This window comes from Erythrolamprus reginae, chromosome 7 (genome assembly GCF_031021105.1).
Source record: "Erythrolamprus reginae isolate rEryReg1 chromosome 7, rEryReg1.hap1, whole genome shotgun sequence".
In the NCBI taxonomy this organism is placed as follows: Eukaryota; Metazoa; Chordata; class Lepidosauria; order Squamata; family Dipsadidae; genus Erythrolamprus; species Erythrolamprus reginae.
Window position 1 is genome coordinate 39,065,927 of NC_091956.1, and position 27,943 is coordinate 39,093,869.

General features: G+C 39.1%; 1 protein-coding gene across 2 annotated transcripts in view; it reads left to right on the forward strand.

Moving 5' to 3' along the window:
• LOC139170329 (ADP-ribosyl cyclase/cyclic ADP-ribose hydrolase 1-like) overlaps positions 1 to 27,943 on the forward strand; it is a 185,842-nt gene that overhangs the window by 82,137 nt on the left and 75,762 nt on the right. For both annotated transcript variants that reach the window (XM_070757370.1, XM_070757371.1), the window contains exons 3-4: positions 8,241 to 8,376; positions 8,686 to 8,768. In XM_070757370.1, the coding sequence (XP_070613471.1) occupies positions 8,241 to 8,376; positions 8,686 to 8,768 (219 nt within the window). The remainder of the gene's footprint in view (positions 1 to 8,240; positions 8,377 to 8,685; positions 8,769 to 27,943) is intronic.

Genomic DNA, 27,943 nt, shown 5'->3' on the forward strand with positions numbered 1-27,943 from the left:
TTTATTACATTCTGTAGCTAACCCAACATTTACTACCACAAACAACCCAAATACCAACACTACTATTATAACAGCCAGAGTTAGAAGGGACCTCAAAGGTCATCTAATCCAACCCCCTTCCTCAGCAAACATCTCTCTACCAATTCATAAAAATGACAATCTCCTTTTACAACAGGCAAACCGCTCCACTATGTAATCGCTGGCTGCACTCCAGCATCCTCATACGTATCATCCCACATCATATTTTCCAACCGTCTTTACATAGAAGTATTTCTTCATCAATAAACAGTATAAAACACAGAACCACAATCCCAAACATATGTATAAACACCACTTATACCATGCTGTACAAAACAACTACACTTCCCTGCATTCTCTCAGATTACAAACCACAGAGAGAAAATAATGTGTAAAAGGAAAAAAAATGTTGCACAATCAACATTCATACACTCATAAACAACTTTCTCTTCCCTTAAAACAGAGCCAAATCCAGAAATACGTCACCATACAGTGCAAAAATCTATTGTCACAGAACCGATTTATCTAAATCTACACGAGCTTCTCAGCTGTATTCAATGATGCCACAGATTTAATCCAGAAAGCAAGTGTCTATCATTGAATTCTACTCAATTGTGAAATTTCTTCCTAAAATGTTTATCTTCCTTACGAGGATTTGTAAAATCTAGCAACGATTGTCACAGCAACAATTAAACATTTTCATTTCATAACACCACAAGACTCCCTACCAGTACTTTATTTCATTTATCAGATAGGTGTTCAATTCATAATTCATAATCAAAGCTTTTTTTAAAAAAAAAAATGATTCCCCTCATCTTGAACCTCAAGATATCCTTCAAAATATCCCAGCTAGCAATTTTTTATGGGCATACAATAAGAGACTATTACCTCCAACAAATATACAAGGCAATTGTTAAAGAAAATCCAATTCCTGCTATGTATCTTGACTAGGTTGTTTTAGAGGTACAGTGATAGCTTTTCCTTTAACTTAATAAGTAATTACTAGTAACTTAGTAGGCTTGACATTCCATCTCAGTTCTCTGATTCAAACCAAGATAAACACTTATATCAGAAAACATGAAAATAGCCAGTTATTCTCCTCATATGTAAAACATACACCCTACTATACATGAAAGAAACCTTTCATACCCACATCTATACACTAATCTTGGAATTTACCAACATGGAATTCCCTCCAACTGCCACATAAAGCCATCAAAAAAAAACCTTTATAACTCTTTCTCATCCTCAATCTCTTAATATACATAACAAATAAACTTAACAACTCAGCCACCAAACTGCAAACCTTTCGCCTGTGTATTAAACACATGCCATCTATCCCAATACAATATTTAAATTCTCTACTCTCTCACATAACAAATATCCACAAATCCCCTCATCTCCAGCTGCTTATAGACCAAGCCTGCTGTAATACAGTAATTCGCCCTCAAACCTACTGCACCAAACTATCACAGGAACAACAATAGCCCCTCAACAATTATAAACTTACCTCCTCAAAAAGAAAACATAGCCTGTCAACCCACTTAACTTCAAGACAGCCTCACATTCTCACATTCCTTGTTTTAAACAAGCAATACTATAAACCCTACACATACAGTCTTAACTCCAATTCATCAAACCAAAAAACCCCCTTAGTACTTACCATCTGCTCACCCGAAACAACTATCTTCAATTATTAATCACATTTATCAAAAGCTCTATTTCTCAAGAATTCAAGAATATCAGTTAGACTTCCCTACACCTCTTGCAATAATCTTTTCGCTCTATCAGCAATCTAACTATAACCATATGTATTACACCTTCTTAAATCATACCAGCAAAAGGACAAAATACTACATAGCACAGCTGCTATCAACCCATAAAGGCACCGTTCTGCTCCTCAACGTACAACTTACAAGCAGCCTACATCCCTTGTTAGAGAGGGGGGAAAGAAAAAGAAAGAAGAAAAACAAAACAAAACACAAACCTCCACTGCAGCATCCGCTGTCAGTTTTAAGTAGACGAAACCCATTCCTAGCATACGCTATGTCCTAAGTTTAAAGTCAACACCCATATTTATGTTCCATAATAAAACCCCTGTTTCATTATGTCATAGACGTTCACCCTGAAGTGAAACATAAGCAAGCCGATATTCAACTATGTAAATATCCACTCTGATCCCTTTAAAATTTTAGTCAACGGTGTCACCACCCAACATGTGTTTTAAATTAGTTCTCGTGCACAAGAACCCAGCACAAATATAGAGACATTCCTCTCACATGCTCTGCATGCCCACATGTATTCAATCATGCCACTACATATCACCAACCCAGGATCAGACCCCTTGGCCACCTTTACTCACCAAGGACGCTTGTTTTCGCCGGCAGCTGCAACTTGTCCCCAGGAAACCTCTTATTCTCTTGGCCTCTCAGTTCAAAAAGAAGCTAATTCCTGGACACGGAAGCAAGAGAAAACCAGCCACTGGAAAAAACTCCAGAAAGGGCACCCTGCCAGGTTTCTCCCGTCCTCCATCCAGGAAAAAAGTTCTCGGGCCCCTAAAGTTGGGCGCCAATTGTAAGAAAAATTCCCCAGACCATGAGAATAAAAGCTAAAAGTCTTTATTAACCACATGATATATATATCATAAAAACATTTATCAAACACAACATATATCAAACATAACATAAATATCCCAAAAATGCCAGTGTGATAATATCACACCAGGACCAATTGAAGACACAGGTATTTCCCCCCCGTGTACTCAAAAGGTAAAGTACCTAACTTTAAGAACCATTTTATAGTATTTTAATGTCTGGTTTACACCCCCTTCCTCCTATCCATATATGGGGTTGTCTTGCATCCAATTTCATCATAGTTCCTCGGAACTCTCTAGATTAATCCATCAAGTTATAGTCCTGTTTTTATGAATGTTTCTTGGCCTAAAAAATAGGATTTCTTCAACTTGATACAGGATGTAAACATGTTTTTGTACATTCTTGTTTTTTCTGGCAAGGTCCGCTGTCCAAAAGGTCGGAAGTTTAGTACTCTAATAAGAGTGTTTTGTATCCATCTAGGCCTTAGATACCTAGATTCTATAGATAATTCTCTCAGTCAGTAAATTTGTAGTACTTGGAACTTTCATCAAAACCTATAAATCTCAGTCTTTCTGCCACTGGACCACCCTTCTCTCTCTGGGCCAGTGGAATGTTAACCATGGCATACGAGCCAAAAATGTGGAGGTTTTGAATGTCGGGTTTCTTCCCATAGAACATGTAGTACGGAGTTTGTTTTAAAACACTGCTCCAAGTACGATTAACAAGGTAGTTTGCATACCTTAGTGCTTCGCCCCAGTAGGAATTGTCGAGATCAGCGTCTTCTAGGAGACAGCGATACGTAGTCTCTAAAACACCTTGGTGTCGTTCAACAATCCTGTTGTGTGCCGGAGTGTAAGGGGCTGAAGCTTGGTGCCGTATTCCTTTGCGTCTCATCCAGTTCTGGAATCGCTGAGACATGAATTCTCCGCCACGATCACTTTGGATTCTTCTGATACGGACACCGAATTGATTGAAGACCTGTGCAGCAAAGTCTGTAAAGATCTGAAACGTCTCTGATTTCTGTTTCATAAGAAATACAAAACCATATCTAGAAAAACTATCAACAATTTTTAAGAAATACTTATTGTTACCCCTAGTAGGCCGAAATGGACCGACAATGTCGGTATGAACCAAATCGAAAAGGCGTGAAGACAAACAAAGGGCATGCTTAGCAATGGGGGCAGCTTTTGATTTAGATTTATTACAAACAGAACAGTTGAGGTAAATGGGACAATTACTATTGACTTTGAAACCGTTCACGCACTCGGGCATCTTGGATAAGACATCATATGAAGCATGGCCCAAACGACGATGCCAACGGTGGATGCACCTGGAATGAAAAGGTTTATTTGTTAGTACAGGTTTAGCATTTTCAACATTATGCGGAACACCTTGGGGTACATTGGCTTTATGAGCCTCTGATTTTATAGTAGCAGCAGGTTTTCTCTCTGAGCCTGCGCTTTCATGGTTTGGAACGCACATACTTACATCTACCAGTGAATGAAAATTTGGCTTCAGGTAGAAAACACCACCAATCAGAATGGCATACGCGACAACAGTTCCATTTCTAATAATGTGGATATCATAGTTCAGGAGTATAGCTTTGTAGCCTAAGTCTTTGTTTAGGCGGTGAAGGCTGAGTATGTTGCTTTCAGCTTCTGGAATGTAAAGAACGTGTGGAATCATCTGGTCCAATTCATCAATGTAGATAGTTCCTTTTCCTTCGACTTGGGATAGGTGATTTGAGAATCCATACACCTCCTTTATGTCAGTTTCATGTAATTCTGTAAAAAGTTCTTTTTGGTGAGTAATGTGAAAAGCAGCTCCACTATCTACAGTCCATAAATGTTTTGTGCTGTACTCATAATTTGAATCAGGAACATTTTTAAGAAGCACAGTATTGATTGTAGAGTGTGATTCGTTTCCAGAATCTCATTGAGCTGATTTGGAGTTACTGGGACTCCTGCATTCCAAAATGACTTCATCTTCTTTTAATGGCGGTAAGGCAGAAAATTGCTCTTGAGTTGCAGCCGGCATCTGTTGCTGTAGTTGAGGACGTGGTGCCAATAATGGCTGAGCCGACTGAAGTGGAATTTGCGCCGGTTGCATGGGCGTAGCAGGGACTTGAGGTGGTTGTACCTGTGATAATTGCACCCCTTGACTTGGTTGGGGTACTTGTTGAAAAAAAGTCTGTTGAGGTACAAACCTTTCTTTGTCTGCAGAATAGAGTGGTCCTGCTGAAGCTCCTTTGTTCATTTGGAAATCTAAAAAGAAATCTTTCTGGCGCAAATCAACATTTTTCTGGCCATCTAAATTTTCTGGTGACCTGCATTGTTTAAAATGGCCACTGGATGGCACTGCTGAGTCTTCTGGCAATAAAACAACATTTTGGTGCAGTTGCTTAATTTGGCCACCAGGTGGTGCATTTTGGATCTGGCTTGGAAATGAGCCAGATTCCTGAAAATAAGTTGAGCTGGGTATTTTCTCAGTTTGGCCACTGGGTGGTGCTGCACCTAGTTCCTTGAGTGCTAAGGAATGCATGACATCATTTGTGCTTTTCAAAAGAACAGACTGTTTTTGGACAGACGCCATTTTCTTCTTTTGTTCTGGTAAACCACATATTTCTCCTTGGCAATACATTAACTGCATGCTTGTTATCTGATCAAGCTTGAGTTCTTTTCTCATTAATTCAGTACAATAGAATTCTATCAAATCCTTTTCAGGCTGTGTTAAATCACATGCTTTCTTGTCTAGCTTCAATTTTGATAAACATTTCCGCATTGCATTAATATCATGTCTTAAATCACCAGCTAAAAAATTTACAGTCTGCATATTAATGTGTTCTAGGAAAAACTGACATCCTTTTGGAGCTGGCTCGGAAAGCTTTATTAACATCTGGTTCTCATTAAATTGGAGCTCTGACTGAACTCCAAGAATATTTGGCATACTTGCTTGCTGATAAGAATTCATTGCTGCTTCTGTGACTTCAATAGGGCATTTTAAATTAGCTTGTGTGCTTTGCTCAACATTTAAAACATTTGCTTTCATTTCAGAGTTCTCCAGGAACACATATGGTTTATTATAACATCCTGCTTTCTGCATTGCCACTGAATTAATATTGCTTGTATAATCCTTCAGAGGACATTGTTTTTCACACGAAAATACTTTTTGCATTGCAGGATAGCTAGAAATATCAGAGACAGTTTGGCTGTCTTGCAAGCTATCAATTATAATAGGAATGTAATTGTTACTCACTCTTTGGAGCGCTTCATTTTGAGTCAGAGATAAGATTCTTTGAGAAGGAATTTCTTGTGCCAGGATATCAGGCATATCGTTCGCTGGAGTTGTAAATCTTTCTCTAGAGACATCTGCACCTGCCAAGACCAGCCTGATTAATTTAAAAATAAACAAACCATCGATGCTGCCATGTTGGAGGGACGGATTTTTAATTAGACTCGGCAGGCAGGAATCAAAGTAAACAAACTTTATTTAGTAAACAGAGAAAATAAATTGTGCCACGAGGGACACTTGTAAAACAGCCGAAAGCATGGCTGCAGGGAGGAGAAGAGTACAGAATGGAATGTGCTTGTTACGTAAGCAGGCGGATATGATATGATATGATGTGTGGGAAATGATGTATGAGGGGGTGTGATCAGAGGGAAGGCACACATTAACTCTTTAACTACTGAATGTCTCTGTGGCTGGCAATTCTCAGCGTGACAGTTTTTATTTTATAAATCTCTGCATTCAGTAAGCTTTATTTCCAATTAATCAAAGTTCTAACCAGAATCCAGAACAGTGTTGAAAACTCCCCTCTGAATTAGATAAGAAATTCAACCAGCCAGTTCAGGATGGCCAATTTAGTAAATGATGTGCATGCTTTAACACAAACAGTGGCTGCGTTGCAGGCACAAATCATCACACTACAAAATCAAGTTGCAGTCCCCATTCAACCACAAGTCATCATTCAACCAAGGCCAACGATTTATTTAGCTAAGCCATCTGTTTTTACAGGGGCAAAAGATCAACTTGATGTATTCCTCCAACAATGTCAGAACATCTTCAACTCATCTCCAGAGGATTTTGATAGAGGTGTTATGAAAGTCTCTTTCATTATAAGCCTGTGTAAAGGTGTTGCATTTGAGTGGGCAATGCCCTTTTTAGCACACCAGGATCTGATCCTGCAAAATTATGCTGCTTTTCGCCAGAGGTTTGAACAAGAATTTCAAGATCCCATGCATATACAAAATGCTATCATTCAGTTACACCAATTGCACATGGGCAACAAGACCCTCTCTGAGTATATCTCTGACTTCTGGAAACTAGTCACACCCCTGAATTGGAATGAGCAAGCCCTTATGGAACTGTTCCAAGATGGCCGGAAACCCAAAATTGTGCAGGAGATGACACGCCAACCAACCCCCAACACATTAAATGAACTCTACCAGACCTGTTTGGCCATCGAGACTAATTTGTCATCTGCCCAGAACCTGCTTAGCCATAAATCTTAAGATAAGGGAGGAGTGCTGGAGGAAGGTTTTGGGCTTTTATCATGAAGAACTGAGATGAAAGAATTTGCCTGCATGTAACGCAGTTTGATAACGGAGGAGAGAAGAAATAAAGATGGTGTTTTTACTTTATAAATCTCTGCATTCAGTAAGCTTTATTTCCAATTAACCAAATTTCTAACCAGAATCCAGAACAGAAAGTGAGAAGTACCTGGAAAATATTAAGCACATATACATTAATGGAGTTCACGGATTCCCTAAGTCCCTTGGGAGGACCTTTGGATTTCTGGCTATATTTCTTGTGAAACTTCTTTATTAATCTGTCTGTCTTCATATTCTGTGTTTTTACCTGTCTAGCTTCTGACATTGGGTACCCCTTACAATGGACTAACTACTGATGTTTCCCCTTGTACAACCCTGAATCCAGGACCCTTTTAACCTTGCAGAGTTTCTGCCTTTCTACTACAATTAGACCTGGAACTATTGTTGCTACTGGCTTTAGATCTGACCCTACCATTGGCTAAAGCAGACTGCAATGGAATACTGGGTACGCTTTTCCCAGTAGGCATGGCAAGTTTAATTCTACTGTAACTGGGTGTATGATTTCCACTATGGGGAAAGGTTCTATAAACTTTGGACCCAGCTTTTGGCAGGGCAATTTCTGTTTCAGATACAATACTTGGTGGATAAATACACTTTCTCTCCTATGTGAAATAGTTTCTGGGGTTACCATCTTGCACTTTCTGAGTCTGTTGCCTTAATCAGTGCCCATTTCATATTTTCCCAAGTATTTTGCGAACAACCCACCCACTCATGAGTCCATTTTGAACTTGAAAGAAGAAATGTAGAGAGGAAAATACCAAGAGCTATGGATCCATCACATTTATTGATACATCTATTTATTTATCTTAGAAATGGACATGATACTCTTTAAATAACATTTTTCCCCTGACAATTTTGGAAGAAAATTCTAATTTTTTTCAAGTTGAAAAGTAAACAGCAGAAACAAATTTTGGAAAAGCTCAATCAATACATAACATTTTAAAAAAGAAGTGTGAGCATATAAAAATCATCTGGTTAATGTTGAAAAATGACAAATGTTTGTTCCTCTTATTTGCAGTCCTTATTCTGGAGCAAAACATATGACCTGGCACATCATTACACGAAAACAACTCATGATTTCCTCACCTTAGAAGATACTTTGCTAGGCTACATAGCAGATGGGATTACTTGGTGTGGAAATCCCTCTGATTCAGGTAGTAAAAGCAAAATTCTTACCTCAATACTTGGTTGGAGGGATGGTGGGAGGAAGAAATTGTACAGTATTTGTCTCATTACTAGAAAAAGAATTGGCCTCATGAAAACTAGAAGTGTTATTTCACTGAAAATGTAAATAAAAACACAGCATTTATTTAGTCTATAATTACTTTTTAAACAAAGCATGTGTTCCAATTTAGGGATAAAAGAACCCTGATGGATGCCGTTGGCCATTTATAAAAGGAGGGTAACTATTAATATATTTTATCCTTTCCACATTATATTTATATCCAAACATCTTTTTTTAGGAGTCAATTATGAATCTTGTCCAAAATGGGCTGAGTGTGAAAATAATCCCAGTTCGGTATATTGGATATTGGCCTCAAAAATGGTATGTTTTGCTGATCTCTTTTCAGTCCCGATGCTTAATGTCCATAATGAAACCAAATCACCAATCTAGAAAATAACTCCTATTGTTCATTAAATCTGAGTAGTTTCATTTTCTCATTGGGAGAAATAAGAATTTCTTAATGGATTTGTTGTGGTTGACTTTGGGCCAGCTCCTGCTCCAAGGACTGTGGAGGTTGATGTGGGAGAATCCTCACATTATCAGAGGCCGGTTTTACTGCCAACAGCTTCCGACAGTGAAGCGTCTGTGTCAGGGGAAGATTCTGGAAGTGAAGTAGGATCAATGGAGGAGGTAATTACAGGCAGCCCATTAGCTAATTACCCCATTAGTGAACCATCAACATCATTATCATTGTTAGATTCAGAAGGGGAGGAATTCATAGATGTTCGCAGATGCAGGTTGATGTCAAGAAAGGAACAACTGTGCAAGTATTATAGGAAATAAGGGAGAACACCTGTGGCTGGGGCAATTAGGCTAATGGGGCTGCTGATAAATTGCCAATGTTGTTGCCTCTCGGCGTGGGAGTTTATCCGTTTGGAGAGAGAGAGAACTGTATTTTACGTCAGGATTTTACAAGGACTCTTTGAACTGTTTCAGGATTTTACCAGGACTCTTGGACTAATTCACAGTTAAGTTTGGCTTGAGGACTCTTGAAGGGGGAGTGGCTGTGACGTCTTCACAGCTGCCTTTATCTGTTTTTCTTTTGTTTTGCCTTATCACAGCCTTCAAAGTTTGTGGCTTGTGGGAGAGCACTTTGGCTGATAAATGTGCGTTGGGACCGTATTTTGTCTTTGTGATAAACTGCCTTTGTTTACTTTACAAGAGAGTGTGTGTTTGAATTTCCACTTCAGATGCCCGGCATAACAGGATTCAAGGTGCTGATGCTGAAAGCTGTGCTGAACAGGCTTGTGTTCTGCACAGACTCCATCTAGATCTGCTTGGGGGCTAATTAATGATTCTGCATTAAGAAATAAGGTCTGGTATTTTTGAACCCTAACAGCAGCAATTCTATTTTCCACCAGTTTACTTTTTAAGTTTTCTTCAGCACGACATAACTAGCTAATTAAAGTACAAAGTACAACTTACAATCATTCAGTTAGTGGCAGTTACAACAGCACCCAAAAAATTAAGGTACCACCTCATACTTTCAACCATCGAAAGTATGAGGTGGTAGTACCCTTGTAGTCATGTGTTAAAAATTCAGGCGCTTGGCAATTGGCATGTTGCAATATTCCAGGATCATGTGATTACAATTTAAACCTTTTCAGCCAGCCACTGCGAAGCAAAATCAGTGGGGGAAACTGGATTCGCTTAACAATCTCAGGCTTTATTTAATAACAGAGATTCATATAACCAAGGCAAAAATGTTGTAAAATAGGATGCAACTCATGTTGCTTAGTAACTCACTTAGCTTAGTTACAGAAATTCTGGCCCCAATTGTGACTGCAAGTCAAAGACTGCCTGTATTGATGTGATGATGGATATCCATTGGAGCAGGGGTATGGAACGTTGGCTCTTCTATGACAGGTGGACTTCAACTCTCAGAATTCCTGAACTAGCATGCTTGGCTCAGGAATTCTGAGAGTTGGTCCACAAGTCATAGAAGAGCCAACGTTCCCTATTCCTGCACTGGAGGGAAAAATGTCAGTATAGCAGCCATAAATATGCAATTGAAGTTTATTTATTTATTTTATTTATTTTATTCGATTGATAGGCTGCCCTTCTCTTTGGTGCTCACAATAGTAAAAATAAACACATTACATAATAATACAATATAAAACATTTCAAAATATATAAAACCCACTATAAAAAAATCAATCATACCTCTTACATACAAATGGTCGGAGCAAAGCTCATGATCCCCAGGCCTGCCAGCATAGATGTGTTTTTAATGCCTTTTGAAAGGCAAGGAGAGTGTGGGTGGTGTGAATCTTTGGATGGAGTTGCTTCCAGAGGGTCGGGGCTGCAACAGAGAAGGTTCCCCCCAGGGACCCACAAGCCAACATTGTTTGGCTGACAGGGCCTGAAGGAGGCCGACTCTGTGCGACCTAATCGGTCACTGGGCTGTATGAGGCAGAAGACAGCATGTAACAATCAAATATTAAAACAACTAAAAAAAACCTTGTTATAAAACCAAACATACAAACAATGCATAAATTGTAAAGGCCTAGGGGGAAAGAGTATCTCAGTTCCCCCATGTCTGATGACAGAGGTGGGTTTTAAGGAGCTTACAAAAGGCGAGGAGGGTGGGGGCAATTGTTAAAATTAACCCCAAATATTTAATATATTTTGTTACTTGCAAATTTAAATTTTTCTCCAATTCTGTATTATCCTTTTGGGTCATATTTTTAGTCATAATTTTACATTTTTGTCTATTAATTTTTAACCCCGAAAACTCCCCAATTTTTTCTATTTCTCTAAGTAATTTCAGTCCGGATTCTGATGGGTCTTTAAAGAAGAATACCATATCATCAGCATATGCCTGAACCTTATATTCCTGGTCTTTAATTCTGATACCCTGTATCTCATTGTTACCTCTCATCCTGTTTAGCAAAATTTCTTGAGCAGTTATAAAAAGTAATGGTGATAATGGGCATCCTTGGCGGACCCCTTTGTTTATATGGATTTTTTCTGTAAAAACATTGTTTACCATCACTCTAGAAGTTTGTTGTGAGTATATGTTTTACATAATCTTTATGAAATTGTTTCCAAAGTCTAATTTTTTGATCAAAGAGGTATTGCCAATTAACATTATCAAAAACCTTTTGTACATCTAGGAAAGCCAATGCTATTTTTTTGCCTGGGTGTACATCACAGTATTCTAAGATATCTAGAACTATTCAGGTGCAGTGTTTAATTTGGCGGTGTGGGAGAAACCCATTTTGGTCTTGATTAATAATTTTGTTTAGAGTTTTCTTTAGTCTTTCTGCCATGATTGTCATTAGGATTTTATAGTCCACATTTAATAGTGATATAGGCCTGTAATTTTGTATTTTATCTCTTTCTGTTTCATTCTTTGGGATAATTTTTATATAAGATTCCAAGTGTCTGGTATATCTGCTTGATGAAATGTTTCATTATACAATTCTAATAGTACAGGTTCAAAGATGTGATTTAACTTTCTATAAAATTCTCCCAGAAAGCCATCTGGCCTGGTGATTTATTATTCTTCTGATTATTTAGAGCTTGATGTACTTCTTGAATGGTTATTTCACTGTTAATTATTATTCTATCTTGATCGCTGATTAACAGCGATTGTTGTGAGCTGCCCTGAATCTGTTGTGAGCCGCCCCGAGTCTTCGGAGAGGGGTGGCATACAAATCTAATAAATTGAATTGAATTGGGGGGCGGAGCCAACTGTGGAGTCGAGTGGTTGGTGTGGAGCTGAGCTCCGTTCAACACCACCATCCTACAGGCATCGATCGGTTCCTTGTGGACCACAGATTCAAGGAGAAAGGATCTGAAGATAGGGGGTACCGGCAGTCTGGTTTTTGGAGCGGCGGCTCGACGGACTGAGCGGCATTTTCTTCCTGGAAAGTTCGTATGCCTCAAGAATAGGAGCGTTATGGTGGCCTAGAGTACTCCCAGCTGGAGAGGATTGAGCAATCAACCTAGTGAGGGCGAATATGGTGACAGATTTAATCTGGAGCTGATAGAAACGGAAAAGATCGAGTGAGTTAAACTTTGGAAATTTGTGATATTTTAAATTTCAGTATTGCTACAAGGGTCTTACGAGGGAGGAGGGAGAAACTGCCATCTTTCCCCTCCGTTAGCGGCGAGTTTGAGCTGAAACGACAACTGGAGATTTAAAAAAAGGCTTTCTTTTCTATACTTTCATACAAGAAGACCGTCGCTTTCCCAAAGCAAAATAAGAAGATTTAAAACAACTGCTCTCTTTTTCCTTTCTCTCAACCCCTGACGGTAGAAATATAACGTTAAAGACATTACAGAAGATCACAGATTCTTTTTTCTCTTTATACTCCATTCTTAGTAGAACAGCAGGTCTATGACGCAGCAGAATTAATTAAGTGACTAAATGTAAAGTACCAGAAACTACTACATCCTTCTGAAGAAACTCTTAGACTTAGTCATTAAGGATTGTAGACATTATTGTGCATCGTGGACTTGTAGATCTCTGAACTGCTATTTATCCCTGGACTGCTTTTTACTCCTGGACTGCTATTGAGCATTAACATATAGAAGATAGGAACTGAAAGAGACCTTAAATAATAGAAGATTTAAGAATTCACTGAACCTGAAGGAACTCTTTAGAACCTTCTGGACTTTGTTCTACTTCATATTTACTTCAACTAATCACTTCCTTTTTTTTGCTTATGTTTTTTCTTTTTTGACTATCTTCATCACTGAATATTGTTAAATCACGCACTGGTATGAATAATTAATTTTTTGTATGTGTGTGTGTGTGTGTGTATATATATGTCACATGTTTTTTTGCTGAATTTGAAAATTAAGGGAGACTAGGATAGATCTATTTCGGCCTTATTTTGGCCTCATCAGCTAGCCATACCCACTGGGACTTGAACCTGCAACCTTTGCCTTGTAAGGCAGAGAATTATCCTCTAGGCTACAGTATCCAATCCTTTCAGCTCTGCACCAGGGAAGGGTTACATATTTTTGTGTTGAATCATATATATACACATATACTATTTGTAAGAACTGACTCCTATAAAAAAAAATCTTAACAACATATATATATTATAAATTCATATACATATTAATACAACACAAAATTTATCTCTATATAACATCAGTATTTGTTGTCAGTAAAATTGTAAAATTGATTTATATATTTACTACAATAAGATAGAATATATACTTAATAGCCATATTCTAGTAATTTAGAAATTGTTTAAGTATAATAGACTAATAGATAGATTAAGCTTATTAATTTACTTATAGAACATATTAACTAACATTTTATCTTGCTCTACTTAAGTCCTATCCCACAATAAATTGTTAAAACTGCATATCAGCATTTTAGAAAAATTAATTAATAGTCTAATTTCTCTCTAATATATAACTGTCTATTTATCTTAACTCTACTCTAAATACCTAAAAAACTGTTGATATATCTTCTACCTTTGAATTGATTGATATAGAATTGAATTAATAAGTCTGTTATACTATATTGTAGAGGTCTTTCTCTAAGTTTAAATATTTCTCTTTCCCTTTCTTCTTTCTTTTATCTTTTCCTCTTTTCTTCTCTGTATTGCATTTACTGAAAGCCTGATTGTAAATAAACTTCTTTTTCTAATTCTTTATCTCTCAACTCTCCTCCCACTTTGACTTTTCTTTTTCCCTATTTAATGTAAAAACTGAGCTAGAACTTACTCCATAAAGTGATAATATCAACATTAATAATATGACTTCCTACTAAAGTCATATTATCCTGAGAATAAGACTTAAACCATATTTCCTCTTAAACTTGTGGAAGGACCCACAAAAGATCTACTTAAGTGGGACAGGTGGTGGAAATTATTTAAAATGACTAGCCTGTCTAATCTAGCTAGGCTCGGTTCAGGGAGGAGGGCGATAAATCAATCTACATCTGCTATACCTAGTCCCTCCACACAAAGATCCTTAGAGGATATGCTCCCTAGGGAAATATCTAATTCTTTTAAAGATTTATAACAAATGTTGCTACAAATGCAGGATATGATGACTAAAAATCATCATGACATCAAAAAGGAAATTGGAGAAGTTAGGAATGACACAACTGAACTAAAAGAAAGAATGCAAAACATGGACAATAAACATGAAATATTTCAATAACAGATTCTCAAACATGAACAAAAAATCCAGGAATTAGAGGATAAACTAGAACAAGACCATAAACGCATGGAAGAAATAAATGATAAATTATTACAGGCGAATAGAGACCTAGAAAGTACAGTAACCAATTAGAAACAGAGAAAGCTAACCATTACCTTCGATTTCAAAATCTAAAAGAAGAAAAAAGTGAGGACCTTCCTAATATAATGGCAGACATTTTATCCAAAGCCTTAGGAACTAAGAAGGAAGAAATGCTTAATGAGCTTGATGAGGTGTACAGAATAAATACTAGCTATGCCAAACGTTATAACTTACCCAAAGAAGTACATATTGAATTAATTAAAAAATCAGTCAGAGACGAAATTCTTCATAGGGCCAGAGAAGACCCCATAGAATATAGAGGAAGACAATTAGTGATCCTAAAACAGGTTCCAAAATGGGCCAGAGATCTACGCAAACCCTATGCCTTTTTATCTGCCAAACTAACTAGACACAATATTATCTTCAGGTGGCTAGTCCCAGAAGGAATTCTGGTGACATGGCAGGACAAGAAAATAAAAATTGACTCGATTGCTAAGGCAGAAGAATTTTACGGAAAACATTTTAATAACAACCGAGCACTAGGCACAAGATATTTAACTGAAACAAATGACCCCTCAACTACGTTAGAAAGACTAGAAGACCAGGAAGGGAACAAGCATGAGACAACTGACAAAGGGAAAAAAGATGACAGGAAAGATGGCTACACAGAAGGTGCAAAAGAAATTAGAAGTACAAGAGCAACTAGACCCAAATATAGATAGGCATGACAATGCTTCGCAAAAAAACCCAAAAAAACCCAAGACTGGAACTTTACTCCGTTAACATAAATGGCTTAAACTCACCAAGCAAAAGGAAAAAACTCCTTAATAAACTATCCAAAAACAACTTAGATATAATTGCACTACAAGAAGTGCACATAAAAAGTAAATTTGAATATCTATTAAAAAGAGATAAATTAGGAAATCTATTTTCATCATTAGCACAAGAAAAGAAAAGAGGTGTGATTTTCTATATTAACCCAAATATGCAAGCTAGTTTAAACTATAAGGATACAGAAGGAAGGATTCTTATAGTCGAAATCCAGAACGATAAAGAAATTATAACCTTAATTAACCTGTATGCCCCAAATGAAGGCCAAGATAAATTTTACAAGAAACTGCAGACGATAGTCAAAGAACATGCTATAGAAAACATTTGCATGCTGGGAGACTTTAATGGAATAATTAATAAAGATCTGGACTATAAAAATGGAGGGAAAGCAAAACAAAATAAGAGAACTCTCCCAAACTCTTTTTTTGAATTAATCAAGGACTTTAAACTTAAGGATTATTGGAGAGAAAGGAATTGGCAAATAAAAATATTTACCCATTACTCTAATAGACATAAATCATGGGCAAGGGTAGATACGTTTTGGGCAACGACTGTATTTAATACAAAAATAAAAACAATTGAGATAGAGCCAAACTTGCTATCTGACCATAACATATTAAGAGTAACCTGGCAAAGTCAAAAAAGGGGATATAGATGGACATTTCAAAAATCGATTTTAAAATATGAGGACTTCAAACAAAAACTAGAAAAAGAAATAAACTTCTTCTTCCAAGAGAATTTAAAAGAACACACTAACCTCCAAAATCTATGGGATACAGCCAAAGCTGTGATTAGGGGAATTACAATCTCATATATGGCCAAGGTTTATAAAAGAAAAAGTGCTAAAACCGAAAATTTGGAAGAGGAATATAGAATACTAGAAGAAGAATTCAAAAACATCCACAAAATAGTCATATAAAAGAGAAAATGTCTTGGACAAAGCACCAACTAAATCTGCTTGATACCGTGTTTCCCCGAAAGTAAGGAAGTGTCTTACTTTCTTTTTATCCCCAAAAGCCCCACTGTGTCTTACTTTGGGGGTATGTCTTATAAACTTAAGAAACAAAAAGAAAAAAAATTAATAAATTGCCTTAAAACAAAAGAAGGAGAACCATGCCATGATTTGGAAAAAAAAACCCAACAAATTGCCACAGATTGCTATAGCAAATTATATGAAAATCAAGGAATGGGAAATGATGAAATTCAAAATCAATTTTTTTTAGAGATATTCAACCAGGCCAATCTCCCTAAGATTTCAAATGAAATTAAAGAACTACTAAATAAATAAATCTCAATTACAGAACTAAAAGAGACAATTAAAAAACAAAATATAAATAAAGCACCAGGTCTGGATGGTCTTTCAATTGAACTATATAAAATTTTACCTGATAAAGCAATAGCGATATTATTAGAAGTATATAATGATGCTTTAGAGAAAGGCAAAATACCATTGACCTGGATTGACGCCAATTTGGCCTTAATAGCAAAAAAAGATACCGACCCGATGGAAATTGCAAATTATAGGCCTATTTCGTTATTCAACGTGGACTATAAAATATTTACCTCCATATTAGCAAATTGGATCAAAAGATACTTAAATCATTTTATACATCTGGACCAAAATGGCTTCCTTCCAGGCAGGCAACTAAGAAATAACATAAGGATGATAATAGACATTCTTGAATATTACGAAGTTCATACTGAAAAACAGGTGGCTCTAATCTTTCTCGATGCCCAAAAGGCCTTCGACAATGTTTCTTGGAATCAGGGAGTATATGATTTTCTTATTTTGAGGTTCCCGTTGTAATGATGTTTCTAATTTTGTAATTGTGTTTAAATTATGATTGTATTCTTTCCTTTCTTCTTTTAGTTTTTCTGCAGGGTATGAAATTCTTTTTCCTCTAATGTATGCTTTGAGGGTATCCCAAATTATTTGTATCTTTGTAGGTTGTTTTTTATTTTCTATTAGAAAAATTCTGTCTCTTTTTTAATCAAATCAATATATTTTTCGCCTGTGAGTAATTTAGTATTAAAAGTCCATCTTCTAAAACTTTTCTTTTCTCCCAGGAAGGTTATATAGAGTGGATTGTGGTCTGCCCAGTGATGCGGTTCAATTTCTACGGTTTTTATTTTATGACTTAACCCTTTGTCAATCCATGTCATATCAATCCTTGAAAATGAGTTATGTGGGATTGAGTGAAATGTAAATTGTTTTGTTTTTGGGTGTCTACTTCACCATACAGTAGAACCCCGACTTACGAGACTAATTGGTTCCGGAAGGAGGCTCGTAAGTCGGAACGCTCGTATGACGAAACATTGTTTCCCATAGGAAACAATGTAAAGTCAATTAATCCGTGCAACAACAAAAAAACCCGCTGCCGCCGAACGCGGAAGTTAGCGTTCAGAGACAGCTGCGAAGCAGCGCGCGCGTTTTAAAATGTGGCAGCCGGCCTGGGGGGCTCGGGGGGAAGCCCCCGAGCCCCCCAGGCCGGCTGCAACCTTTTAAAACACGCGCGCCGCTTCGCAGCTCTCTGCTGAATCCGGAACGCTAACTTCCGCATTTGGATTCAGCAGACAGCTGCAAAGCAGCGTGCGTGTTTTAAAATGTGGCAGCCGGCCTGGGGGGCTCGGGGGGAAGCCCCCGAGCCCCCCTGGCCGGCTGTGACGTTTTAAAACACGCGCGCCGCTTCCCGAGCCCCCCAGGCTGGCTGCCACGTTTTAAAACACGCGCGCTGCTTCGCAGCTGTCTGCTGAATCCAAACGCGGAAGTTAGCGTTCCGGATTCAGCAGAGAGCTGCGAAGCGGCGCGCGTGTTTTAAAAGGTCGCAGCCGGCCTGGGGGGCTTGCCAGCACCCCCCGAGCCCCCCAGGCCGGCTGCAACCTTTTAAAACACGCGGGATACGAGCGCCAAGGAGCTGTCTCCTGAAGCCGAAAGCGGAAGTTAGTGTTCGGCTTCAGGAGACAGCTCCTTGGCGCTCGTATCCCGAATGTGAGCTCGGGAGGCGAACAAAAATGTCGCTCCCCTCCCAGCTCTTATCTCGAGTAGCTCGTAAGTAGAGCTGCTCGTATGTCGAGGTTCCACTGTATATCTAGTAGGTCTAGTTCATCTGTTAAATTGTTAAATGTTTCAGGGAGGGTTGGTCTTTTCTTTTTTTGTTTACCAGCTATTTTATGATCCATTTTTGGATTGATTATTCCATTGAAGTCCCCCACTAAACATAAGATCTTCTGGTCCATGTTTACTAATTTCTCATGTAAGTTTTTAAAGAATTTTTTTTGCTTTTGATTCGGAGCGTAAATATTAGCTATTGTCAATTTCTCTCCCATAAATTCAATTTCCACAACTATATATGTTCCTTTCATGTCTTTGAGTATTTCTTTAGGCTTGAGTTCTTTTTTGACATATGTAGCTACCCCCCCTTTTTTCTCATCTAATGATGTGTATAATTCACCTAATTTGTCGTATTCTAACATTTTTCTGTGGGTTTGTTTTATGTATGTCTCTTGGATACAAGATTATATTAGCCTTTTGAAATAATAATTTGGAAAAGGTTTTCTTTCTTTTGTAAGGACTGTTTAACCCATTGATATTTATTAAAAATAACTTTATTTCGTATTGCATTTCTATTGTAAAAGATTAACGATTTGTTGTTGTTTCTTTACTTGTTTCTAATTCTTGTTCCTTGTTCCTTTTCCTTGTTTAGTTCTTCCTCTGATTCTCTGCTCACCCTCTAACCTTCCTGGTTTATTTGAGTAATAGTCTTGAGTAATAGTCTTCTTCTTTACTTGATTCTATTCTATCTCTGCTTTCTGATTCCAGTTCTATTCTTGCAACCTGTTCAAGCACTTCTTGAACTTGTTCTGTGTTCTCAACTTTAATCCTTCTTCCTTCCAAGGTGATTGTCATACCCTCCAGTATGTTCCATTTGAAATTTATTCCTTTTTTATTTAACAGTTTAGCCAGGGGTTTATACTCTCTTCGTCTTTCCCAAACTCTCCTAGGGATTTGTTTCAAGATGTTAAGTTCTATGTCCTTGTGCCCTTGTATGTAAGTTTTCCTTCTCTGGAGGCTTTATCTCTTATATTCTTCCTTAGGAATCTTAGATGGACCTGTCTAGAGAGGTGGTATCTTCTGGCATAGTTGGTTTGTATTCTAAAAACTTCATCAATTTCATTGGCTACCTCCTCACAACTTTTGTGCAAGATACCTGCAACTATTGTCAGCATAATTTCATCCTTCTGATTCCTCCTATATTTCCTCCTTCTGATTCCAATATGCTTTGGAATCTCAAGAAGTAGGCAGACCTCTCCATTTCAAGATGGATTAACAAATCTTTGAGATTTTTGTTGGCATCAGTGAGTTTTTGTTCTACATAATCTATTTTTTTCTCATTCTGTTCAGTCCTTTTTTCTACTTTTATGATCTGTTGCTTGGTTTTTTTGTGGCCATCTCCGTCATTTCTAGTCTGTTTTCAAGTCTAGCAATATCTGCCTTCAGTTCAGTGTGGTTATTAGTAATTGAGTCCTGTAGCTTGACCATCAAATCCTGCATTAGAGTCAAAGTTTTATTCATGTTTTGCATGAGGTTGATGTCACTCTGTTCTTTGTCAGCCACTAGCATCTCGTCAATTTGTCGTTGAGCTGCCAGAGAGGGAGTGCTTGTTGAGGTTGTGTTTGCTAGTATTTTGGTACCTTTTGGTTGATAGATGGCCATCTCCTTTATAATCTGGTTTTGTTTATCAAGAATATTAAAAATTCTATTCCAAATGACCATGTAATAATAGTAAAATATAAACTCTTAACTAATTTCAATAAGTTTCAAAGGTTTTGGTTTACAGTTGATTGATAATTATCTTAAGTTCCTTTCAATAATTATACCAATAAATTGTATTTCAAAGTTGCTTTCTAAATATATAAGTATATAAAATTTCCGTTATGCAATATATATAAAATATAGTTCAAATTATAATATATATCAAATACATTTCAGAATAAGAAGGGTGAGCAAAAGAGAAGAATAAAAAAGGGAATGCAATAATTATATTGTTACTTTATACTTTTAACAAGCTCTATATGATTTGTAATGGCACTGGTTGTCAAAACTACAAAACTGCAATAGTTTATGGATATTGTCTGAATATATTATACTACTTCTATTAATATCTTTGAAATCACTGTAATCACTGTAATTAATTATTTGATTATAAATATTTATTTATTATATGCTGACTTTAAATGCTAAATGTAAATGCTAAATATCTGAGTGTTAAATATAGATGTTAAATATCAATATAAATATAGAATATTAATGTAAATATAATTATAAATTTTGAGTATAGATATAAGTATAGATATAAATCCAGTAAGACATATAAAGCTTCTCTTTTTTTCAAAAAAATCTTTTTTTAAAATATATTTTTATTGATTTTTTTTGCAAATTTAATATACACACAACATAAAACAGTGCATAGTGAAAAATGCCCACACCCCGACACACACACATACCCCACCACCATATCGGGGGTGTTTCTTATATAACCCACTTTAAGCCAAGAGCAATATATCTATTTACATATTATAGAGTGATTCCAATTTATTTCTTATAGCTTGGTCTTGGATTCTACTCGTCATATATCTTCTTACTTTGTCCCACCATCCCATCAATTGTCTCAATTCAGTTTCATTATCCAAATTTCTCCTTTTATCCATCATTTCAAATTGAATATGGTCCACCATGTACCTGTACCAATTTTGCATTGTCCATTTTGTCGCATTCTTCCAACCCAAAACTATTACCTCTTGAGCGCTTTCTATTGCTGCTTGTTTTATTTCTCTAAATTCTCCCATCACATTGCTTTTAACTAATACTGCCAATTCCTTAGTGATTGTCCATTGTATATTTAACATTCTATTTATGTCCTCTTGCACTTTTTGCCAAAATTCCTGCACTATGGGACACTCCCAAATCATATGCATAAACACTCCTTTATCTTGACAGCCATGCCAACAATTACCCCTGACCTTCTGCTGAAGGTGTGCGAGTTGAACGGGAGTATAATACCACTTATGTTATATTTTCCTTATCATTTCTCTAATTCTTGTATTCTTAATTTTCCTTATATTTTCTACTGTATTTTCCATCTCTTGTACCTCTACTTGTATCTCATTTTGCCACCATTTAGTCAATCCTTGAATCGTATCCTCGTCTGACTGCACTAACAACTTATATATATTGGTTGCTTGCACCTTTATACCCTCACTTTTTCCTCTTATTATTTTTTCTAACCCTGTCTCCTCACTCAATACTACTTCTTTATTCTCCCTTTCATTGAGATATTTACATATTGCATTTATTTGTAGCCATTTTTCCTTATCTAATCACCATTCTATACGATTTCTACTTGGCCTGTCATCCTTCTCATATAACTGTTCTATCTTAGTTATCCCTCTTCCCTTCAACTCTGCTATAATCCTATTCAAATTTGTTTCATTATCTCTATTTATTACCTAAAGCAATGACAGTTTAGATTGATATAATCATATTTTCCCCTGCCATTTTTTTCCAAATTTCCATAGTCCCTTTCATGGGACCCATTAATTTACCTAAGTTGCTCCTATTCCACTTTGTAAAAATTAATTCTCTATTCTTCATCCCGTTTATCTGATTTTCCAATTTCACCCATTTGTTTTCACATAGTTGCAACTCCATTAACCTTTCCATTTGAAAAACTTCCCTATACAGCTTCAAACAAGGAACTCCTCATCCCCCCTCTTTTTCATTCGCAATTAACCACTTTTTCCTTATTCTTGCTCTCTTATCTTCTTCAATCGAGTAATTAAGTTTTTTGTCCCACTCTTTAAACTTAAATGTTGATAGCCCCCCTGGCAGCACCTGAAATAGGTACATAATTTTGGGAACTATCATCATTTTTAAAGCTCTTATTTTAGAGATTCTCCTTAGCTTTTTCCCTTTCCAGCTCCTCATCCTTAAGGGTTTAACTGTACGAAAGAAAAGAAAAAAGAAAGAAAAAGAGTTGGCATACCCACTGTAATTAATCTTATAAATTCATTTAATCTTCCTGTTTCATAGGATTTTTTTTCTTTTCCCCCCTTTAGATTGTTTTTTTTAAATTCTTTTAAAGATCAGTCAAGTTAATTTCTCTTATCGGTCCGTTGGGAAAAGAAAAGGATTCAAAGAGTTTTCTACGGTCTAAAGTCTATGGTCTGAAGTCTCTATTATCTGTAGATTATGTGGTCTGTAGTCTCTATGGGTTCTCTATGGTTTCTCTATAGTTCCTAACTGTGGTGCTCCCATTGCATCACTTCCAGGTTTGTTGGGGTTGCTTGATTTAGGTGTTATAGATGAAGAAGCTGGAAATCAAAGACAGTGAAAGCCAAAAATAAACTAACAGTCTAAGTCACAAATGGGTCTCTAAACCTCCTCCGGCCACACTCCAAATCTCCCGAATCTCCGCTCTCAACTCCTCACCGCATTCACAAACAAGTTCTGCACATCACCTCTTCAGTCCTCATTGGTTTCCTTTATCGATCTATGGCAGGAAGGGGGAGGGTCGGAGCTCCTCTGCAACAGCAGTGAACCCTGGCGTCCTTCAGCACATCTGTCTGATTTTCCTTTAGCACAGCACAGGGAGTCGTAGGGTTGTCTTCCTCCTGGATTATCACTCTTTCCTTCTGATTTAGCGATTAATAACTCGATAGCAATCCGCCAAACCACCAGGTAAGGAAACCATAGGACGATCTTAGTCCAATCGCAATCGTACTCAGTCAGTCCCATAGTTTAATCTGAGCTACTTGATAAATAAAAATAAATCCCCCAGCCATAGTTCCCTCTCAGCTGCACAGTGAGCTGGGGCGCGGGCAAATTCCAAGGATGGCACACCCTTTTTCAAGCTAGCGCACAGGAGAGGGTTCCCTCCCACGAGGAGACGCCCACTGAGCTGCGGGTCCCGCCTTCTTTCCCTCCACCTTTTTTTCCTCATGCAGCCCGAGCCCGCCTTTGCGAGTCCACCCTGGCTTTCACTTCACCCCACGATTTCCCCACAATTTCATCCAGGCCGCCTTTTGCCTCCTTTTGAACTGCGGGGAAATTGCAGGGTGAAGCAAAAGCCAGGACAAGAGAGAAGCGCAGGGGTGGGGAAGGAGGAGAGCCCCTCAGCGCTTCCCCTCCGCCAAGCTGCCTGCTTGTCCTTGCGCCTCGTTGCTACCTCCTGCCTTTTTCCAGGGACCTTTGGAAGGCGCCCAGGGAGGGGGGATTGGGGGTGGCTGCCGCGGCTTCTTGTCCTCCTCATGCGGCCGCTAATGCCCACCCGGCCCCTCTTGCAGCCCTTTCGCTGAGAGCACTTTTGTCCCAGGCTGTCAGTGAAAGGGCTACAGGAGAGGCGGGGCAGGCATTCTTCTCACAGTGGAGGCAGGATTTGGAATGTTGGGCATGCATGCATGCGCGCTCCCCATCCCCCTGCCAGCCCGCCCGGAACATTTAAAATAGCTTCAGGTCAGAGGCACCGGCAGTGCCCCGCCCAGCTGGAGCTTCCCTAGTGGAGGCAGCACCAAGTTTCCTTTGGGGCCCAGCAGGAAGGCACCAGCATTACTGGCACCAGGTAGTGACCTCTAAGGCCAAAAACAACCCCCCACGCACACTTTTCTAGGGCCACGCAAGGAGCTGGGCATTGGAGTTTGGGGTGGGGAGCGACAAAAGTGCAGAGCCTCCACCCCCCACTACCTCCGGCCCCCTTGCACCCATGTCTTCTTGCTGCTGCCGCCCGTCCGCCCAATCCGCCCCTTTCTCTGGCTCCTCCCGCAGCGGTGGCTGCAGCGGTGGCGAGCACTCGGAAAAAAACTTCTGACAGTGGAGGCCGGCAAAGGTTCTTTGGAATGTCAGGGGCGCATATGCGCACGCTCCCCATCCCCCTGCCAGCCCACCCGGAACATTCAAAATAAGAAAAACCTCCGCAGAGAAGAAAGGAAGAGAGAGAAAGTGAGAACAAGAAAGAGAGAGAGAGAAAACAACAGAGAAAGAGTGAAAGAGAAAGAAAGCAAGAGAGAGAGAGAGAGAAAGAGGGAGGTGAGAGGGAGAGATAGCAAGAGAGAGAGAACAAGAGAGAGAAAGTGTGTGTGAGAGAAAGAAAGCAAGAGAGAGAGAGGAAACAAGGGAGAGAGAGAGAAAACAAGAGAGAGAGAGAGAAAACAAGAGAGAAAGAGCGAAAGAGAGAAAGCAAGAGAGAGAGAAAGAAAAGAGAGAAAGAGAACAAGAGAGAGAGAGAAAGAGAACAACAGACAAAGTGAGATAGAAAGGAGAGAGGGAGAGGGAAAGTGAGAAAAAGAGAGAGAGAGCAAGAGGGGTAGAGAGAGAGAGAGAAAGAAAGCAAGAGAGAGGGAAAGAAAGAGAGAGAGAAGAGAGGAAGGGAGAGAAAGTGAGAGAGAGCAAGAAAGAGAGAGAGAGAGAGGAGAGAGGAAGGGAGAGAGTGAGAGAGAGTGAGAGAGAGGAAGACCCTTGATTTAAAGCATATGGTAAAAGCACTTAAATAATAACAGAGAGAAAAAAACTGTGAGCAATGACTCCCTGTCCAAATAGGGCCGCAACTGGTGCACAAGGCGAATCTGGGCAAACGCCCTCCTCGCCACAGCTGAAAGATGGTGTTCCAATGTTAGCTGTGGATCAAGGAGGATGCCCAAATTGTGAACCCTTTCTGAGGGGGTCAATAATTACACCCCCCAAGGTAAAGGACGGACAGATAGAATTGTCCTTGGGAGGCAAAACCCACAGCCACTCCGTTTTGTCACGGTTGAGTTTGAGCTTGTTGACACCTATCCAGACCCCAACAGCCTCCAGGGACCGACACATCACTTTCACTGCTTCGTTGACTGGACATGCATAAATTGTATAGGCCTGGGGGGAAGGAATATCTCAATTCTCCCATGCCTGATGACAGAGGTGGGTTTTAAGGAGCTTATGAAAGGTGAGGAGGGTGGGGGAAATTCTGATCTCTGGGGGGAGCTGGTTCCAGAGGGTCGGGGCCACCACAGAGAAGGCTCTTCCCCTGGGTCCCGCCAGATGACATTGTTTAGTTGACGGGACCCGGAGAAGGCCAACTCTGTGGGATCTAACTGGTCACTGGGATTCGATTATTTATTCTATGCCGCCCAGTCCCAATGGGACTGCTGCTCAGACACTATACTTTTCCGCCCACATTGAAAAAAAATTAGAGGGAACATTGCCCCCGGCTCATTCAGTCCAATCTGATCCAACAGTAATATTCCTGGATTCTGAAGGAGCAAATAACATAAACACCCGGACCAAGTTTAACACCACTCCTCTCTGTGTGATCGGAGTGTTATCTTTCTCACGCCACTCACTATCGCCACTTAACTAGAATTTGGGTCCCTTCTTCCCATCACCTGGTTCGACTTTCTTTTTGGAATCTGTCAGAATCCTTCAATTATATCAATTATAGTTCACCACTTATTAGATTGTTATTTTATGTAAAATGTTCAGTTATGTAAGAACCCCAAAGATGTAAAAATCAGCTTTCAGCTTATGATAAAATGGGTTGATCTGTCAATCTGGGTTGCTTCCTCTTTTCGTGGCTGTCAAAGCTTCGGACCTGCCATGCCTTTCAGCAGCGGTGGATGCCTTTGACCCCAATAGGGAGGATGCCCTTCGCATCAGGGGCAACGTTTCCTCTAATGCGCACAGCGCACTGGGGCGCAGGGAAAAACCAAGCTCAGCCCAGAGTTTTCCATGGCAGCGCAATGGAGCCAGCACCCCATGGGCTCTAAGCCCCACCCAGCTTCTCTGGCTCTGTTGCTGCTTGCTGCTTCCCTAGGCGGCCTTGACGACGACGGGCCCCTTGCCTCCACCGCCTCCTCTTCTACCGCCCTGCTGCCTGAGCCTGTTTACAAGGGGCTGGTGGAAGATCCAATGCCGCTTTTACTCTCCCCCCCTACCTTTAGAAAAAGCAACATCGGGTCTTCCACCAGCCTCTTGTAAATGGGTTCAGGCAGCAGGGCGGTGGAAGAGGAGGCGGTGGAGGCAAGGGGCTTGCATGCCCCCCCATGGCACAAGGTGAGCATGGTGGTCAGGGCAGCAGGGGCCCCCTGACGTCAAGACCTGCGACGGCCAGCAAAGCTGCTGACAGCAACCACCCGATCACTGTGAAGGAGTCTCAAAAGGTTTACAGCAGGGCCTGGAAGATTGCCCCCCCCCCACTGCATTTTGAAATGGAGAATCTGACAGTCAAAAGAGATGCGAGCTGTCTATTGTGAGTGCTGAGGCAATGGGAGGAGTTGTGAAACTTCAGAGAGAGGGGTGGGGGTTGGAGAGGGAGGACGAAGCTTCGGAGAGGGCGGACGAAAAGGGGGGGGGCTGGAGCCAAGTGCCTGGCAGCATGTCTCTTCCCCACCCCATTTCCCTCCAACACGGCCGTGCCCCCCCCGTTTTGGAGCCAATGGAATCTGCTCTGGGACGATCCTTCCTTTATTTCTTTATTGGCCAAGTGTGATTGGACACACAAGGGAGGAGAGATAAACAAATGAGAGAGTGAAGGGGCAGGAATGAGAGAGACCTGGAAGGAGAGAATGAGAGAGAGGGAAAAGAGAGAAAGAAAGAAAAGGGAAAGAGAGGGAGGGAAAGAGAGAAGTGGAGAGGAAGGAAGGAAATAAGGAGAAATGGAGGGAGGGAGGAGGAAGAATGAAATGAATGGAGGGAAAGAGGGTGGAAGGACTTTTTGGGGGGTGGTGGTAATTTTTTTCTCTCTCTCAACATACATTCAAACAATACAATGTACCATCTAATTTTCCAAGAATAAAATGCAGTATTTTCTTAGTAACTAATATCAATCATCCCAAAAGTTGCAAAAGTTTTTTTTTCTAATTTTGTCATCCAGTTACATACATTTTCTTTTATTTAAATTCCCTCCTTAATGTTCCTTCAAAAAGTACAACACCAATTATATTTCTAACTTATTAACCAGTATGCCAAAGTGCTAAATTCAATTCTATTTATTCATTAATCCAAATCAGTATCACCTACTGCATATCTTATTATAATCAATACTTCTAACTTTATTAAAACAGATCAGCAATTCCTAAATTCATATATCTAAATAGAAAAATAGAAGTTAAAAAAGAGAAAACAAAACAATACTCCAAGCATAATCAACCCTTCTCAAACTCCAATTTCTTCAATCTGAGAAGAACTTTGAACCAAATCCTTTTCTTTTTAATTTTTTTGTATCCCCTTTTAATCCCCTTTTCCATTTTATTTTTTCTATTGTTCCTTCTAGAAAGAAAGGATTTTGTTAGAAAAATAAAGGGGTTATTGGATCAAACTTTGGACACTTGTCAAGTTAGTTATGATGGTGGCCCTGTCCCAGGGTTATGTGAACATCTTTTGGGATGTTCAAGCAGCTGCAGGGATTCACTTAACGACTGTG